The sequence below is a fragment of the Phascolarctos cinereus genome, unplaced genomic scaffold, assembly GCF_003287225.1.
Source record: "Phascolarctos cinereus isolate Bilbo 61053 unplaced genomic scaffold, phaCin_HiC Scaffold_726;HRSCAF=1367, whole genome shotgun sequence".
In the NCBI taxonomy this organism is placed as follows: domain Eukaryota; kingdom Metazoa; phylum Chordata; class Mammalia; order Diprotodontia; family Phascolarctidae; genus Phascolarctos; species Phascolarctos cinereus.
Genome location: NW_027556098.1, coordinates 213489004 through 213509268, shown reverse-complemented (window position 1 = coordinate 213509268; position 20265 = coordinate 213489004). Strand labels below are relative to the sequence as shown.

General features: G+C 34.8%; 1 protein-coding gene across 1 annotated transcript in view; it reads right to left on the bottom strand.

The window, feature by feature from the left end:
* Positions 1-521: 521 nt before the first annotated feature.
* Positions 522-20265, bottom strand: part of ATF2 (activating transcription factor 2) — a 115071-nt gene continuing 95327 nt past the window's right edge. Inside the window, exons 11-13 of the mRNA XM_020991012.2 lie at positions 19414-19620; positions 9546-9651; positions 522-3151 (exon numbers count right to left, since the gene is read on the bottom strand). Coding sequence (XP_020846671.1) covers positions 2925-3151; positions 9546-9651; positions 19414-19620 — 540 coding nt within the window. The 3' untranslated portion in view covers positions 522-2924. The remainder of the gene's footprint in view (positions 3152-9545; positions 9652-19413; positions 19621-20265) is intronic.

Here is a 20265-nt window from a genome sequence, read left to right as displayed (position 1 = left end):
TAGGACAGTAGTCAGGAAATGACTCATCTGACTAAATTTGTACTAAGAGACTAAGTTTAGCCTTTTATGCACCTAATAACTTTAAAGACTATAAATCTTTAAAAAATATTGTGCCAAGTTTCCACCATCTTTTCCTTTCCATGTTACAGGAGCAGGAGGGGGTAGAATGTTGACCCCCAGCAATGGCAAGAAAGCCGGGTGTCTGTGGATGAAGAGGAGAAAAGATGAAAGATGTGTGAGTATTGGGGGCTTGGGGGGGGGAGAGGAGAGAGAGATGAGAGTTAAGAAGTGCCTGATGGCTGTCAGTGCCTGCATCAGAGTGACTTGGGGTAGTTTTTGAAAACAATGAGTATGAGAGTGCTGTTTGAATACTAGGCACTAGGTGTAAAGAAGCAGAAAAAGAAAAGTTAAAAGATAAAGACCAATATTTGAGTTTCCAATGATAAGAAATGCTCTTTAAAAAAAAAAGGTAACTGCTGATGTCCCTGTGTAAGAAGAGAGAACAGCAACCAACTTATGAATGTAATTTAAAGATAGACTTTATTCTCTGATGATTTACTCATGCAAACTGCATGTAAAAGAAAACAGTACAGTTTGTGAAACATTTCAAATGTAAAGACTCCAAATGTTAATTACAGAAGTAGTGTGACATACTTAAAGTCAAAACAGAATTTGTACAACTAATAATGTTTTTCATTTTGCTGAATACAGATTGCTTTATAATGAAAATTCTGCTAACCTCAGTAAAGTACAGTAATTGTTTACATATCTCCTTACATCTATGTCGTTTTATTTTACAGTTGTGAGAGTTCTATGACCAAAAAACTTATAAATAAAAAGAAAAATGCTTTGAAGCATTCAGGAGAGTGAACCAATGAGGCTTTACCTAACCCACCAAAAATGATAAAAAATAGTAATTATATAACTTTCTTGCAGAATTCACATTTTGTGCCTTTGAGATCAATTCCTTCTCTGCATATCTGTGGCAGAATTATTATTGAGAAATTACTTTCACTGACTAAACTGTAACTACGAAATCAGCTAAAACCAAAGATTTTAGACGCTGGATTGCCAACTAAAATTATTTTTAATAGGCCACATATTTAGAATTGCTATTATCTTTACATTTAAAAGTCCCAAAGTGGCATTCAGATAATTTGGATGCTTTGTAGTTTTGACCTTAGAAAGACTGGATACTATATAAAGCATATTCTTTTCCTAGAATCATCAAGGACACTCCATACAGGTTTTTAAAATGTCAGTCAAGCAGACAGTGTAGCATGTAGAAGGAAGAACAAACTACACAGCTTATTACAGAAGCATTACAGATACCCACGTCATATTTACATAATGGAATCCTGCCTGAACGCCAGAAGTTGCTACTGGGTATGCTTTATAGCTATTTTACAAAGTTTGCTTACCTGAAAGCATACACCTACTAATTTTTGTTTTTGTTTTTGTTTTTTAACAATTTAGTCTATTGTAAAATATTGTACTGTATTTTGAACATAAGTGCAGAATAAGAATAGATAATGGCACATTTAGAAAACTCAATATCCTGTGGATGATTGGATAATGAGAAAACTGTCCCTCCAATCATCTCATCAGAAACAGAGGACACCATGGAATGTTAGTTATCCAAGTCCGCACAGGAAACAACATTCTAAACTGCAATCATCTACTAGCCAGCATCACACTGAAGGCATCTTTAAACACTCAAGCAAAGACTGCCGGCATAAACTAGTGAACCATCCATACGAGCGCACACCCACACCCACGCATACACTCCACATTATAATTACATTGTTTTCAAGATAGATACTGATTTTTCCACGAGAAAGGTATCAAAATTTGCTACTAAAAGATGACAGTGCTTTCACAAGATTAAGTACAAGTTAGCTTGCAAGTACAAGACTATGACAAAAAAAAGCTTTGAGTGGTCTAGTGTAGTCACTTTAGGTTTTTCTGGTGATCATACCATACTTGATTATGCATCAACTCCTCAGTTTGCAACTTGAAATTCACAAAAAGTCAAGTTAATTTTGAAAATTTTTAGATATCTGATAACCCTGTATTATACACTATGTGTTTACTGTCTTTTAGCCTCACAAAGTAGGGTAACTGCACACTTTTATTTGGATTTGAAATGATAAAGGTTGACGTACTAACATCAATTTAATTTCTTTAAAAACAAAACAAAACAAAAAACCCCCACCTTTTTTCGTTTTACTACTGACCCTGATCTAGTAAGAATGTGCATAAAAGGTACTGTATGTCTTATACCACACTAACATTAAAAAAAAGTTTAAAAGCCAAATAAAGCCCCACAATATGATATAAAGCAAATGTTTTCTCCCACGGTTCTTCCTCTCACAATGTGCAAAATAAAAAAAGGCAAAAAGATTAAAAGCAAATTCACCGTTACTATCTTTCTCTTGCCTAGTGCTTTATGACCTTGTTAATATCACAAAGTCAGTAGGGACTATGCAGAACTTTGGTATAAATGACATAACAATACTACCATCACAGCTGAGGGGTAAAGGATAGTTAGGGAGGAACAGGGAAGTGGGAAGGGAGATTCAGTAATATCCCCATATTTGTTAAAATAATAACATCAACTTAAAAGTGAAATAAATCACATTGTACTATACACACACTTTACACACTGAGCACAGAAAAGAACTATTAAATCTAACAATATTTATAAAAAAAGGAAAAAAAAGTCTTTTCCACAGAGACTAGAAACTTGCTCAGTCTTATCTTCATTTGCCCATATCTCAATCTTTAGAGCCAAATTTAATTTCAATTTTTAAAAAAATTAATAATTTTTACAACTACAGATTTCTCCTAAAGGGAGACTGGTCTTTCCTTGATTTCCCTTTAAAGTCATTAATATCTAAAACTCTTGCAATCGAGATTTTTAATCAACTTCCTGAGGGCTGTGATTGAGAAGGAGGAGCCATTACAATCTGTGAAAGTGCTGGCTCTGTACTCTGGTCCGCCATCTGGGTAAGGACTGAAGTGGCTACAGCTTCTGCCTTGGAAGTTGAACTCACTCCATTGGAAGTGCTGACGGAACTGTGCTGTATCGCTTCAGGATGGGGGCTACTTGGCACGGAAATGTCTTCTGAACTATCATCTTTATCAGCAGCTGAGAAGAAAATTAGAAAGCATTTATTTTTCTCAAATGAAACAATGGCAAGGTTATCTTATACATGATGGGCCACTGTGCTGAAAGATGATTGTAGAACAGGCATCTGATGAATTGTTGATTATCTAGGAGCAGATGTGACACACTGAAATAATGTAAACGGGGCAATCCCCCCACTCCCCCAGCAGTCGATAGTGCCTTCAATGGCCAACTGAAAGGCACAAATGTAACAAATAATAACTCTCATTCATATCGTGTTTTAAGGTCTAAAAACACTGCTTTCTTCAAAACAACCCTGTAAAGTGTGGAGATGAAGGAGCACTACATAGTGCTTTTTCACAGAGTACAGGCTCCAGGAATATTTGCAGATGGGTTTTTTTTTTTTAAAGGGGGGGAGCAGGTTGCCAAAACATGTCTTTTAAAACCCCTTATCAACATTTCTACTTATCAGTTTACTAGGTAGAAAACAGTTATGCTTAGTTCTATGTATACACACATTTGTTGCTTTTAAGATAAAACTATTTATTACACAGCAAAAAGACACCACAATAGGCTATTACATATGAGATATAAGTTTTCAAATTATTCCCTCTGCATTTTTAGAACTGCAGTGATTTTGGGGCAGCTAGGTGCAGTGTATAGAGCTCTTGCCTTGGAGTCAGGAGGACCTGAGTTCAAATCCAGCCTCAGATACATAACACTTACTAGCTGTGTGACTCTGGGCAAGTCACTTAGCCCCAACTGCCTCACAAAAAAAAAAAAATTAAAAAAAAAAGAAGTGTAGTGATTTTGGCTGACTTTCCACCTACTGCAGCAATGGATGATTACAACACCTGATTCTAATGATGCATACACATGAGAATAAGCAATATTTAGAGTCTAAATGCCACCAGCTGTTAGTTATGTGAATTTAGATTTTTTTTCAAAATCCACATTAGAGATCCAGATACTGCAATAGAACAGAAATTCAAAAAAGTCTATCTAAAAGTTTGCTGTCCAGACAATACGTTTGTTATTCCTTTAGCAGAATGAAAACCAGTATTTTTTAAATTAAAAATTTAGCTGTGAAAAGCAATACTAAATCATTTTATACAAGGTAGGCAAATATACAGTCATCTGCTTACCTAGAGTAAATGTTCATTAGTAGAATTAAAATCACAGGATGTTAGACTTGTAAGGGGCCTTAAAAAACGGTCCACTTCATTTTTCTTATACTACATCCCCTTCCCCAGTAACCCTTTATTTACTTTATAACACAGTAAAAGCATTTTAAAGATTTTTTTTATGTGTAGCTGTGTGACCCTGGGCAAGTCCCTTAACACCACTGCCTAGCAAAAAAAAAAAAACACGAGATTTTTTTATGTGCCAGGCATTGCAGAGCCCTCAAGGAAGCTTACATTCTACCAAGTGGAAACAACACATAAAAGTAAATGCGAATATATACAGAATAAATACAAGTTAATTTGCAGGTTAGGAGAGCCACTAGCCATCGGATACCTGAGCGGAAGTTTAAAGTAACTCAGGGATTTGAAGAAGTAGAAGGGAGGAGGGAATTTTAGGAATGGAGACAGAAACTAGAATGTTGTGTGTGAGGGAACAAGTCAGTCAGGTGACTAGAGTACAGCATTTAAAAGGGGAAGTAATACATAATAAGCCTTGAAAGGTATGTGGTAGCAGAGGTCAGGCTGTCAATGGGTTTTACACCCCAAACACAGGAGTTCATATTTTATCTGAAAAGGCTACAACGTGAAGAAATGGAAGGTCATACTAGCTGGCAGCAGCATCACTTATAGGCATCAGGCCTGAGGTTTCTTTTGCAAGGGAGGGACAGTTTGAAAATAGAGTTCTGGTGAACTTTGAACTCTCCACCGGCAGATTTATTCAGAAATAAAGTATTTTTTCTTTAGAAAATTTAAAAAAGACATTTGGAACTACTTATAAAAGATATATTCCACAGAAGATAACACTTGGGATTAATTTACATATATGCATATATATGTATATTTATATATATGTATGTATATACACACACACATACATATATATAAATAAAACCCCATTTTCCTTATCTACTTTCTTTTAAAAATGAAAAAGTAAAGTTGAGAAAGCAAGGTGGCAGAGAAAGTTGAGAAAGCAAGCAGTAGATAGAGCACTGGTTCTGGATTCAAGAAGACCTGAGTTCAAATCCAGCCTCAGAACACTAGCTGTGTGACCCTACACAAGTCACTTACCACTGACTACCTCCAAAAAAAAACCAATTTACAAGTTGATGCAGTTTAACTAGAATAGTCATTTCTGGATTTTCTTGCATCTCCTTCCCCCCTGCTCTTTTTATTTCTTATTTTTTTTTTTGCTTTGGCGAGGCAATTGGGGTTAAGTGACTTGCCTAAGGTCATTCAGCTAGTAAGTGTCAAGTGTCTGGTCTAAGACTGGATTTGAACTCAGGTCCTCCTGACTCCAGTGCTGGTGTTCTATCCACTGTGCCACCACCCACCTGCCCACTCCACCACCCCTCACCGCTTCTTTAAAATTTTATTTTATTAATCTGTCCCCTCCGCTACTCCAGGCTCCACTGAGAAACAAACCACTACATCAATAAATAAAAACAAAAAAAACCCCAAACAAGAAAACTTCCAAACCTAAAAAAATAAAGCCCCCAATACACAGCTTCACAATCTAGTAAAAAGAAATTCCCACACTGGCCATGTCTGAAAATGCTTGTCTCTTCATTTTAAGATCATCACCTCTCTCTGTCAAGAGTTAAGTGATATGTTTCATCTTTATTCTTTTGGACTCACGGTAAATCAATGTTAATCAGGATTCTAAAACCCTTCAACCTTCATCTACTTTAATTTAAAAAAAAATACAAAAAACGAGCCAAAGTATTTTTATTGGGGTGTAGGGTGAGAGGGGGAACCTGGTCCCAAAATATGCAGGAATCTTGACAATTTTCTCATGATATCATATACTTTAAAGGTGCAAAATATTCACAATTCAAAAAAAGATTATTGATTATCACAGACTTAGGGTGGGAAGGGACCTCTAAACCTCAGATTTAGAGATCATTTGACACAACAGAGTAACTATGCAAAGGAAGAACAAAGACAGTTCAAACAGGACATTCAACTATAATGTAGCTTCATTTCCTCTGCCTCAATATTCTATGGCAAGACAGGCAAATATAGTGGCTTTTAGAGACAATGAGACTGGGGCAGCTAGGTGGCGCAGTAGATAGAGCACCGACCCTGGAAGCAGGAGGACCTGAGTTCAAACCCAGTCTCAGACCAGACACTAGACACTTACTAGCTGTGTGACCCTGGGCAAGTCACTTAACTCCAACTGCCTCACCCAAAAAAAAAAAAAGACTAAACAATGAGGCTGATTTGAGATAAAGGGCATAGGAAAAAAACATATTTTGGAAGGAATACTTCAAAATGAACAAATAATGAAAGCATATTTAAATGTATCTAGGAGACCTCAAAGTTCACAGTCTTTAGGTACAGGATAATGATTCAGAAAATTCCTAATAGCAAAATTTGCATATTAAATTTATATTTAATTGCATCTACTAGTATTGTCAATTCTAGAATGTGAGAGGAGAAAATGAACAATATTAACAATCACAGATACAAGGCCTAAGAGTTAAGTGACAGGATAAGAAACCTCAGGAAAAATAATAACTGCATGGGATCTTGTTTCACTGCTGTTTTGAACTTTGCTTATGGTAAAAGTATGTTTTGCTTCAAGATTTTAAAAAAACAATATCTTCTATTCTTTGATCATTCCAATACCCCATGAACTGTCATGCCTATAACTGTATATATTTTAAAATAACACAACAATTATAATCACTAGGTGCAATTTGTTTTTTTTACAAACGTTTTTAGCATTGCCCAAATATGGAGAGCATGTTTTATAGTCACATGAGATCACTTTCCTCTTCGGTTTTTCATATCATTGTTCTTTTCGATTATTCTTTATTCTGTCTCACTATATTTTTATACACTAGCTTTCACTGACAAAGGTTTGTACCATACACCAAATTCTACCAAGTGCTAGTGGACAAATTCTAGCTAGCACCTTTGATTATAATGCTTTTTATTCACAAATATATTCTAAGAAGTTAATTTAGTTGCTATAAATACAAACAATAGTATACAACCTACTTACTTTAATGCCATGATATTTATCAGTTGCAATAGTTGTCCACATTAAAAATTTGTGTTAAGTACCTAATAATTTCCTTCATTTTCTCCAAAATATAAACAAGCCCTTCATTTCTGTAATTCGTTTATCTCTTTACCACTTTTCACCCTTCGGGAAATTGGACCTTTATGTACTATTGACAATATCTGAGGACACTTAATCCAGTTACATTCCCAAACCTAAAGATTAAAATTAACATTGTCAAGATATTTGATTTCAGTCAACTCTTGATAACTGACATTGAGAGGAAGGAAGGGAACAATAGTATGGATAATCCCAAGCAACAAATAATAATCTTATTCTTCTCTTAAATTCCCTATCAAATGGTCTACTATTTTATGCATTCAGTTCTTGTTCATTTAGCTGTTCAAACACTTATTTTATTTAGTCTTGGATGCATTTCCTAGGAACAAGAAACTGACTGGCTGAAAATGTACTTACTTTACAGAGAGATAGAAGAGGAACAAAAATTTGCTGCTGATAACTAAGGGTTAGCCAGCTAGGAGGCCCAGTGGATAGGGCGCCAGGCCTGGAGTCAGGAAGACCTGAATTCAAAATCAGCCTCAAAAACTCACCAGCTGTGTGACCCTGGACAAGTCCCTTAACCCTGTCTGCCTCAATTCCTCATCTACAAAATGAGCTTGAGAAGGAAATGGCAAACCCTCCAACATGTCTGCCAAGAAAACCCCAAATAGGGTTACAAAGAGTTGGACACGAGACTGAAACAAGTGAACAACAAAAAAATTGAGGGTTGGCAATTTTAAAGTTATTAGTTAATTTCCTGACTTTGTAGGATATTCATGTAAGACCGAAGTAAGAATACATTTCCTTTCAAATTATCAAAACTCAAGAAAACCTCACTTGTTAGAAAAATCATGTATGTATAATGTCATCCCCAGCAGGTTCTATATGAAATTATTTTCTTCTGTCAGATGGGAGCTATAATGGCCTCATCCCTGCAGCAATCATTGTTAATATAAATCCCAAACATATTTCTATATGGTTCCAATTTACTTCACAATGTGATTTTCTATTCTGTCAAAATGACTAGATATCAAAAGACTGAGATTTATGTGCTCAAAACTGACAAAAATCAGTGTTCTAAATATATATGGCAACAGAGAGTTGCTAAATCTCTTGAATCTTTTAAATTAAAAAATATTGCCCATTCTGATGAAACTGCTTACAATGACTACAAGTAAAGATGGTGGCCATTAAGTTTTATCGCAAGCACCTGAGGAACTGTTTGCACGCAATAGAAAATGTTTCTTTTCTTCTGAATTACTGACATTGGCAAATTAAAATGAAGTGGATACATATGGCAGAAACAAGCTTCACATTTACAAATATCCTGAAATATCACTAAATTATAAAAACAAAAGCTGTGGGTTATATATTATGAATGTTGCCTAATGCATTCCCAGCTCTGTTATTTGTTACAAATTTGTGTACGATGGACAAAATTGGCCATTTATTCAACAGCGGCAGCTGGTTCTAACATTGTGCGTCTTATCTCCCAAAAAAGGAAGTTTCAAAAGGAAAAGCAAAATTAACCTTTAAAATGCCGAGCACAAAAACTAAAGCGTTTCTTGTAAATGCTTTTTCTCTCAACAGGATAAACTGCTGCTTTTTAATTCTCTATTTGTGTAACTAAGGAAAAGCTTCAAAGTTTACAATGCGGAATACAGTAAACATTCAAGGAATCTAATAGAGGACAGAGAAGGAGCTGAGATGGACTCTTTTTAAAAAACTCGCTGATCTTCGACATACTGTTAAGTAAGGACAGCTGCTCCCCACTAGTCACTTAGTCATTAGAGAATTGGGGAGGAAGGGGTGATCTTTCACTTAGCCAATCTAGGAAAACGTACTGACCTGAAAAGAGGCACATATTTTTAGTATTTTCAATATTGTGAAAATTATTGGGAAGCTTCATTTATCTACAGAAAACCACAACCATACAAGATGATGCCCATAGAAAACTGAAGAAAATCTATAGTTAGGGGCATTTAGAAAACTAGGTTTAAATTACTACAGACAGGATCCTGTTCTGCAACAACCTTGTAGAAATCCTGGTATTTAATCTTCAATCCTGCAAGTGCCGTTTCCATGTTTTTCATGCTAGCTCAGTTCTCACTGGCAGTATTTCACTGATGCAGCCTCAGGCTGTGGGTAATGGGACATTACTCACCATGATAGCCAGATTTCTTCTGCATGGCGGTCACGGGGCAATCTTTATGAGCCAGAAGAAGCTGCTTCAGCTGTGCTACTTCATTTCTCAGCAGGGTGACTTCACTCTGGAGATGAAGAAACAACTTGTATGCCTTACCAGACTCAAACTAAACACACATTTTACTATTTAAAGCAAGCTGGTATTAATATCTTAAAAGTTGGACAACTTCAACCAACTCATCTAGGAATATGTTACCTAAATACTTAATTAGCACAATTAGTTTTTGTATTTACACATGCAAAAACTTTGCAAAGTTTATAAATTATGATACGGCCATGGCCATGCACTAACTATACTTCTAAATTTGCAGACGTCAAATTTCCTTTCTATAGGTCACTCTCACAATGGTTTGTGGCTTCTGGAGGCTTTCCTTCAACCAAACTGCACTAAAATTTATTCACCTTCATTTTAAGACTTTAAGTGATAAAGACACAATGAGCAAATAAAACAAGTCTGAAAAACTAACTTTTACAGAAGATAATATATGGGCATTAAAAAGATAATATTAGAAAGATTGTTCTAGGTACAATTTTAAGAGAAATATTTCTTGTCCACGTTTCTGGAGGCCTTGACTAAAATGCCTCAAGAGCTTATAGTGCCCATCCATTTTCAATGTATTTTATCTTCCATTTTAACCCTTCCATTAATTTTTCTGAGTCTATATTTGGACATTTCAGCGATGTATTTACATTCTGAGTTCCTAGGTAAAAAAAAACAAAAAACGAAAACAAACCACATTCTTTCAATTACAAAGGAAAATATGCAATCATCTTAAAGATTAAAATTAGCATGCTAAATCCTGAAACCTCAGATAAGCAATCTAGAAACTAGAAAGATACCATGTATAAACAACACATGAACATCTGAAACATCTAAATAGTTCTAAATCTAAAACGGATAAACCAATGCTGATTTCTGTCCCACTCACTGAAGTTCTTCAATACAGCAGAGTACCTCCTATGGGTCATGAATACCAGTATCTCTGGGAGTGCCTTACTCTGATCCAAGTGTTAACACTCCTTTTCTTAATACCACCATTCAAATACTAGATCCTATATAAATGAGTAGCTGCTACTTACCAATAGTACATAATTAGCAATGATGTGGACACAAAGACAGTAATTCCAATTATAGTTATGTCTCATTTATTTGGATATTAGCCTTCTAGCAACCTGAACCATTCAAAACTATGAACCTGGAACCAGTAAGCCAAAAAATACTTCTTGAATGGCAAATGACTACCCCTAAACTTTATGGGCTTTCCCTAGAAGGGACAGTTAATATAAAAACAAAGGCAGCAGAAGGCTCACAGACAAGAAAAGTAACAAGAGACAGCAGGGGGAAGAGACATTAGAACTATAAAAGGTTGACACACAAGAATGGGAAAAGCCAAGCCATCTCAGGCCATATAGTATGGGAGAAGACAGTTCTATAGACCTAAATAAATTCCAAAGGCATTGCTGTTACAACACAGTCCAATAGGTTATATTCATAATGATAACCTTAAGTTATCAAAAACATTAGATTAAGTTCAGAATACTCTGAGATGAAACACAGATATACTTAATATTTTGAAGAAAAATTTCTAAGTTTTGGCGTTTAATACAGTAAATCAGTTATCAAATTCATTTATGTGAAGCACATCATTCTCTGAAAACACCAAATAAAACAGGTGGTTACAGTATAACTAATGTCAACTCTTTATTAGTACCTATACTAATGAAAGTCAGTAGTGGCATAAAAAGTCCAAAATATTTCCAAAAACCATTTTCTCTCTCTTTCACACATACATACACCCACTCACACACCTCTTTGTACCTGATCCTGACTCTCTGCCAGTTTGATCCTGAGACCTGACTGGAAGGATCAAGCTGCCCCAACATGTGAGGATCTATATGTAAATAAATCAAGAGTTAATTCAACAGCTGACATGTTATGTGATTTTTTTCTTAAAGAGCTTTACCAAGACTTTCCCATTAATGCTTACGTCTCTGAAATAGCAGTTGAAAATGTTCCCATATACAAGGCCATAATGACCAGATATCCAGAGAATAAGGGAGCCAAAGAAGGTACCTGAAAGAGTGCAAATAATGGGAAACTGGGTTCCCATTTCATTATCTGCATCAGAGACCTCACCAACTTTGCTATACTAATGGGTTTTATGGTTAGGAAAATAATATGGGGAAGAGTTTAAGCAGGGATGTACTGGAGCGAGCTCAAACTGAGGCAACTGTTAAACTCAGGGTGATCATTTACACTTGGAAATTGGTAAATGCTACAAACCAGGGGTCAATTTATTGCTTTGTTGATTGTTTAGATGTAAGAAAGCAAAGAGAGAATATTAATAACGTAGGTTAAACTTAAAAGTGTATCATGGATACATTTCTTTTCTCAGGAAGATAGTTGTTAAACATATACCAAAGCAGCACATGCCTGAGTTTAAGTGAATGGTTTAAAAAAAAACACCACAATATTATTTTATAAGATTACAATTAAAACCAATTATTACAACCTACATTGTTTTCTCCTCCAAATACAATGATACGAACATTTACCACAAACTGAATGTGGGAGACAAGTTAAGATACAGGATAACTACTAGTAATCATGACTAAAAGTTGATTAAGTGATAATTCTGTTTTTTCCTAAACAAACATTTCTATACTATCCAATCAAAATCATAAATTCCCTTATACTGCCAAACTAAAGATGGGCATTTAAATCCACTACAATAAGAGTTTTAAAACAATGATAAGAACATCATTTTTTGTTTTCACGTGCTACTGGGAAATAATACAGGAAATGGGGTACAGAAGTCTATCCTGCCCTACAGGAAAACAGAAGGGGAAGGGGATAAGAGAAGGGGGGGAGAGACAGAAGAGAGGACAGACTAGGGGAAGGGATATTCAGAGTGCATGCCATCCTGGGGTGGTGGGAGGGATGAGACGGGCTGAAATTTTGGAACTGAAAATCTTGTGGAAGTAAATATTGAAAACTAAAAATAAATAAATTTATAATAAAAAAAGGAAAAAAAAGAACATCATTTTTGTGCTTTAAAATCAACCACTGTATCATCACTGTTCATTTAATTCAAACTACTTGTTTATGAATAAACAACCAAATGTGAACTTTCCAATGATTAATAGAGACTGCTAAACAGGTTTTAAGCTTCCAAAGCTTTAAACTTCATTCTTCTTGCCAATACTTCCTACAAAAAGGTCTAACTTTTGTTAACTGTAATGCAAGTTAAAACCTAGTGTTATAAATAATAGGAAAATGCCAGGAAAAAACCCCTAAACGTCTGCAGTACCCCACCTCCCTTAATAATAACTACAAAAATCAGAACGTAGCATAAAAATCTGTGTATACACACACACACACCACATATTCACATTTTAGAAAACTCAAATTAAATTAACTCTAAATCCTCTGCATTTTTTCTTATACCTATTCCCAAGATGCTAATGACAAGTATAAAAGCTAATATTGAGATTCATTCAAAAATTAATTTTTGGGTACGTCATACATTTAGGACATTTAGGACAACTGCGGCTCAATCTTCTACAATGTCCACCTCTAAAATAATTTATTTTATAATGACCCCAAGACACTAAAGGAGCTTTTGATTAAAAGAAGGCCTGTACTAAAAATTGTTACTTTTAAAAACTATATTTGAATACTTTCTTATATGTTGTTAATCATGTTCTGAAGAGTTAGTGAGGCTTGGACATAAGATAAGTCAGGTGAGTTCAAAGATAAAGACAAAGAAGCTTAGGGACAGTGGAAAACCAGTGGGATAAAGGAATTATAAAGCCGAGAAGAGTAGCATTATTGGAAACAAAAGTGTCAGAGAGAATTATTTAGGGATAAATAATAGCTCATCTTATTCTTGCAGAAACATTAGGAGGCAGTCAATTTAAGTATTATTATCATCCCCATTTTATTAATGGGGCAATAACTGGGGCTCAAGGAGTTTAAATGACTTGCCCATGGTCATGTAGTTAAGAGGCAGAGCTAGAATTGGTGGGGACACAACAGAGGAACACAGATTTAGAGGTCATCTGGTTCGACTCATCTGATGAAGAAACTGGGGTCAAGGAGTTTAAAGAGCTTGTCCAGGGGCACCCTGGGAGTAAATGTCAATGCCCAACTCTAAGTCCAGCACTCCTCAGCAAAAGGGAGTGGAGAAAAGCAGTTCCTGGCGAGTGGTAAGGCAAGAATAGTAAATAACTCAGTTAACCAGTTATTACCCAATCATAAATTACTAGCTTCAACGTACTAGTGGATAAAACAATTCTACAAGATAAATACTAGCTACAGTGACTAGTATGTAGCAAGCACTTAATGCTAGATGAGTACTAACTGTAACACCTTCACTGATGCTGTTGCCTCAGTGAAGGTGTATATTTGGTATAAAATAATTTCTACTTTTCCTTAAGTGAACACCAATCACAAAGAAGATGAAAATAGTCAAGGTTACTTCAGATCACAGAGGAATACGTCAAGAGAAATACAGAGAGTTCCTGAAAACTATGGAAATGGAAACCATGGACTGTACAAAAATCTCTGTCACCATTTGAAAATAGCTCCATAACTCACGAACTAATATAATCCCTTTTTCTTATTCCTAGTCCATTTCTGGCTGTCACATTACTCTCAATCAATGGAGATCGCACACTAATTTCCAGATAATGGATGTGAAAACATTTGGAAAAGTAAAGACTGCTACATAAAACTGATCAAAAATCATTACTGACCTAAACAAAACATAATCAGGAAGTTAAAACTTGGAGAGATGGTAAAAAAGTACAAAGTCAAGTACAAATTATTTCTGGATTCTCTACACCATTGCTCCCCTCCATTACTGTGGATAATTAAAAGTTGAATATATATTGCTGGATCATGTAAAGACATTCTTTATACTGTTCATCTGAATAAGCCTCAATCTGATGAAATCACGCCAAGAATAACTAATCAATTTACTCTGCATGGCCATGGTCTAATGGCCAGGTATTTCATTAACCAGTCATCTATGACTTTCCAGTCTATCGCTACTTTAAAAACTTGAGAACTAATCATGGATGCGTTTTTTTCCCCCCCTTTGAGTAATTTATTCCTTGTATTGCTGCTTCACAGTTATTGCTGATCACAATTATTATATAACAATTTTTCTTTGCAAACTAATCAGTAGGGGGCAGCTAGGTGGCACAGTGGATAGAGCACTGGCCCTGGAGTCAGGAGGACCTGACACTTAACACTTACTACCTGTGTGACTCTGGGCAAGTCACTTAACCCCAACTGCCTCACCAAAACAAAACAAAACAAAAAACAAACTAATCAGTGGGCACAATTCATAAAAGTTGCAACTGAAATAAAATCTTACGCCTGATAATAGAGAATATCTAAATTATACAGCTAAACATTAGGAAAAAAAGAATAATGAGATCCTTCATAAAGTTATACAACTTTCATTCAGCACGTCAACAGAATATACAGCAACATGGCACAGTCTGGGCACTTCAGATAGGAGTCTTGGTTGTCAGTCATGCCACTAACTAGCTGTGTGTGACTTTTACCTTTCTGGGCCTCAGTTTCCTTATCTGTAAAATAAGGATGGGAGGGGTTACTAGATGATAATAGCCGCATATGCTTATATGATGCTTTAATGCTTACAAAGAACTTTTCTGCCGACAATTCTGTGAGGTATATAGCACAAGCAGCATTATCCCTTTTGCACAAGATGAGGAAACAGAAACTCAGAGAAGCTAAATGAACTGCCCAGGGCAAACCACTATTAATTGGAGGGCCAGGACTTGAACCTGGTTCTTTTTACATAAAGAGCAATATTCTTTCCACTATGCCATGTTCCCTGCCCTAAGGACCTTCCAGTTCTAAAAGTCTATGCTTCTAAATTCAACCAGTAATAATGCAAGATTTAAAATAATTACTTTAAATACTTTAAATAATTTAAATTTAAATAGTTACTTGAAATAGAAATACAATATATAATTCATAAGTATATAGAGAGTAAGCCTCTTTTCAAAGAAAAAATATGACTGGTGAGGTGTACCAAAGAAAAACCAAACTGAATAAACTTCAAGTCAGTAGTAGGCACATAGAAATACTCTTCAAGAGCCAATGCAAATATGTTTTAATGGCATTGCCAGCTGTTCTGATTCCTTCCCACTGAAATTTAAAAATGTCTAGTCTGACAGGAATAATCTGATCTTAATCCTTGCCACAGAAGATTAAGAAACACAAATTAAATCTGTTTCACATACTAGTGTGAAAGAAAAGTGCTAATCATTCATACCAAAAGAAAAATGGGGAAGAAAAATCCCACCCAACTTAGTTCTGTCTTAACCCACCTACTAAATTCCGCCCTGCTTTTTCTTTCTTTTTTTTCTTTAAATCAATGTGCTGGGCATAAGTAGGTCTAGATCCCATACAACTTTAAGCAGGACCTCAACTTTAAAAAGCTTAACATGGTGCACATTCACAATATTTTAATCATGAGCACAATATAAGGAAACTAATTTTAATAAAAGGAAGATACTGCTATTTTGCCTATAACTGGGACATAATGAAAACTTAAAGCAGACAACAAACCAAGTGAGAGGATCATAGAGTTAGAGCTAGAAAGGATCTTAGAGACTCTCTAGTTTAACCCCATCCTTTAGGAGATGAAACAGAGGCCCAGGAAGATCAAGTTATTTGCCTAAATTAACAATGGGCAATTATTTAAAAACATGAAAATGAACTATAATAACAACAGTCCCATAAATTCAGCCCTGGAGGACTGATAATAAAATATACCTCCTTCCTTTCAGGAGACATATGCAGCTATAGATATGGAATGTGGTATGATGTGGTCACTGCATCTTTTAGCTTTTTGTAAATGTTTTTTGCTACAGGTAAGGGTTCACTGTCTAGTTAAGGCAGAGGAGGATCAAAAAGATATAACTGGTGTAAAAACAAAAGGCAACAATAAAATTTAAATAATATTAAAAGTAATTTCCTACAAGGGGAAATTTTTAAGATTCAATTCAGGCAAAGGGTAATGAACAATGGGCATGCTGCCTTTAACAAATTAACAACAATTTATAACTAAGAGTACTCAAGGCTTGGTTCTAGATCACTAATAATACTTTGACGATAAAAAAAAAATTTGTTAAAAACACAAAAGTTATCTGTTATATACCCCATTTAAGAAAGTTGAAACATGCTAAACTACAGATCAGTTAGACAGGTATTAAAGAAAACATTAGCTATTAAACCTTAAAATGCAAGTCTCTTAAAATATGAAAAGTCACACCTCAAAACTTACTAGATTTACTATTGAATACAACATATAAGCAATCATGGGTCATTACTGCCCACAATGCTGATCAGCTATGCCAGCATGTCAAGTGAAGAATTATTAAGGAAATGCAGGATTGATTAATGTTTTCACATAAACTACAATTTAATTATTTCTTTGACATTCAATTTTCTTTACAAGTCATTCTGTTCTTCACAGTTAACGGTTTTGCTGTCGGCAGACTGAAAGAAATTTCTTTCCCCCTGAATCTACGACAAGCATGTTAACTCTTTATGCCCTGGAAGTCAAAGTCTACTACTTACTTTTTCTCAATTAATATTTCTTGTATTACTAACTTTTTTTGTGAGAGGCAGTGTGGCACAATGGAAAGACAGCTAAGTCTTAAAGTAAGGAAGACCTAGGTTCAAGTCTCACATCTGAGATAGATCGGCTATATGACCTTGAGCATGTCAATTATTCTATCAGTGGCCCAGGCAATTCTTTTAACACAGAAAAGTTGCAGAAGAAAAACTCATCTGCATTGCTAGAGGCACTTTTCTATATCGAGGAGATCACAGATCTGAGTCTCTCCCCTCACCATTTTTTTCTTTTGTTTGTATTGCATGTCTAACATTTATTCAGCTGCAGAGATTAGTCATCAAACTATGTGAGAAAGGAGGTTAAAACTGTTCTCTCCCCTATTTCTTGGTGCCCCTTACCAAGATAACCTATCCAAATCTGACAAAAGTATTTTTTAAATATGTGAATCTTAGCTTACTGAAAACCAAGTAATACATTTATTTTGAATGTTGGATCCTCTAACTTCTTTTCTAAAAACAATAAAGCTCTTTTGATATTACAGCAGTGGCCACTAGTGCTGCAGTGTAATTAAGGATACATCAATATCTCATTAAAAGTTGTTAATGCTGCCATAAATAGTGCTTGAAGCAGAAAGCTGGCACAGCCGCAAGACCAAGTGAATTAAATACTAAACAAAAATTCAGGTGGATGATTTTATGTTAGAGAGGGGCAAAATGAAAAATTAATTTACATCATTTTTAACTTAAAAATTATAATCACTAATATCAGAATAATCACTTAATATTTAAATTATTTTACAGAGTGCCTTTATAGCACATTGTATTAATAGTTTACCACCTACAAACATCTTGTTTCTTTCAATGAAGCTTTTCCCCCTAAAGCCTTATATTTAAGTTTTTTTAAAAGTATTAATTTAGATTAGGTCTCATTTCCCCAAATAATTTCTATTAATTTACTCCATATAACAAAACATATTAATGTAACTTGGTATTTAAGCAACTACTAGAAGTCCTTATGATCAGTATTGTAGCAATACATTTAAAAATGTTATAAATATTAAAAAACACTAGCAAAATACTTTGTAGATCCAAAGGTACAATAATAATATTCCAAACTGCCTACATCAAAAAGACTTTAAACGAAGTTTACCTCATGTAAATTAAGTCCAGGTCATAAGATTTCCTTTCTTTTTAAACTATCATAACTATATACCATCTATGATGCTGAAAATTTTATTCAAATACTCAAAAATAAGCATATCACTAAAAATCTTGAAAGGCAGGTATAAGACGAAAAAATTCTCAGTTAAGTATAAGCATATGAAAGATTTGTTTTAAATTGGGAATGAACTGGGCAAACTAAAAAATTTTTATTGATATTAAATGATTCTAAATTCAAGCTACATTATTAATAATTAAAGCCCTTTACTAACATGTCTGATTTGATATAATGGGGTAGTTTACACATAGGTTCCTAGGTGGAGAAGTATCCACAGCACTAAAAAGATCACTAAAAAGAAATGGTACTGAATGGCACCCTTATTGGCAGTCTGTATATAGAAATAAAAAACTAGACAAGGATGGGAACTAGACAAGCTTGCACCGCAATGGGTCTCTCAGAAATGGAGCTGAGGCACATGGCAGGGCAGTGTCGGAAGCTTGCACTGCCACTGGCCGTATTGTACCTGGTCTGTGGATAAATAGAGGCCTTCAGTTTCCAGTGCTGTCAATCTGGCACCTTTCACGAGCACTATATTCACTTTAAAGAAAACAAAAAACAAACTACAGTTAAAAGAACAAAGGAACTTAAAAACAAGAAACCTCTACTGAAGCAATTTCATAGTTGTGATACAAACCAAAAGAAAAAAAGACAAAAATGTCTAGGAGTAATAATGTTATTTTAATTTAAAAATTAATTTATATCACAACCTTAAAAAGAAGTTTCTGGCCAGGATGGGGACCCCTTTTTCCTAAATAGCTAAACATTGTTTTTATTTTATCTATCAGTGTTCCCTTTTTACAAGAATAGTTTGGATGCTATTTTAAAAGACATAAATCATTTCATCTCTAATATAAGTTTTTTAAAGCTATTATTTACTACAGGTCCAAAATACAACCAAAGTTTATTTCCTATGATGTTTGGATAGCTAACTACAAAATCTGAAATACTTTGTTTACAGTGGTAAAATGTCTGTATAAACCATACCTGCAATTGGCCATTCAATGAACTCAAGTCTTCTGCTTTCTTCTCCAAAGACTGAACCCAGACTTTCCTTTTTTGCCGGCACCTTGAAGCAGCTGCTCTATTTCGCTCTAGAAACTTCCTCCTTTTTTCATCAGGGTCTTCATTAGCTGCTCTTCTTCTACGCCCACCTGTATTTTGTGTCTGTGGTGCTGGGTGAGCTGGAGAAGCCTGTAAGAAAAAAAAATATATTTATTTGTACTTAGTGAAAGAGTTAATAGAAATTCGTTACATCATCAAGTGGACTACCATCATACAATTCTGATACAAAGGGCCAGGGCTAAAAACTGGTTATCAGGCTTTAGCTACATGATTTTATTTGCAAGAATATAATCTGATTTATGATTTATATATTAATAAGAATATCATAAATGGTTTTCAGGGTAATGGTGCAAATGTCACCTTTAATTAAAGTATGTATAATATAGTAAAAAGTAATTTTCTTCACATAATCCCAATTTCTTTACACATGCTTTAAACAGGTTTTGTTATAGTATTTGTTCTTTGACGTATTACTATAAAAGTTTTATCAGTTTATGATTAGAAACCACTAACTGAAGGATATATAAATCTTATTCAAATTCAGTATGTGATATTCGGTCATATGTAATATGATTATGTCATTCCCATGCTCAAACTCCAACAGCTTCTTATTGCCTCTAAGACAAAAATGTAAACTCCTCTGTTTAGCTTTAAAGTCCTTCACAACCTGGCCTCTACCTATCTTTCAAGACATACTCTTCAACCAAGTTAAACACGCATATTTCAACTGATCTTCATGACTTTGCACTGACTATCCCCTGTGCCTGGAATGAA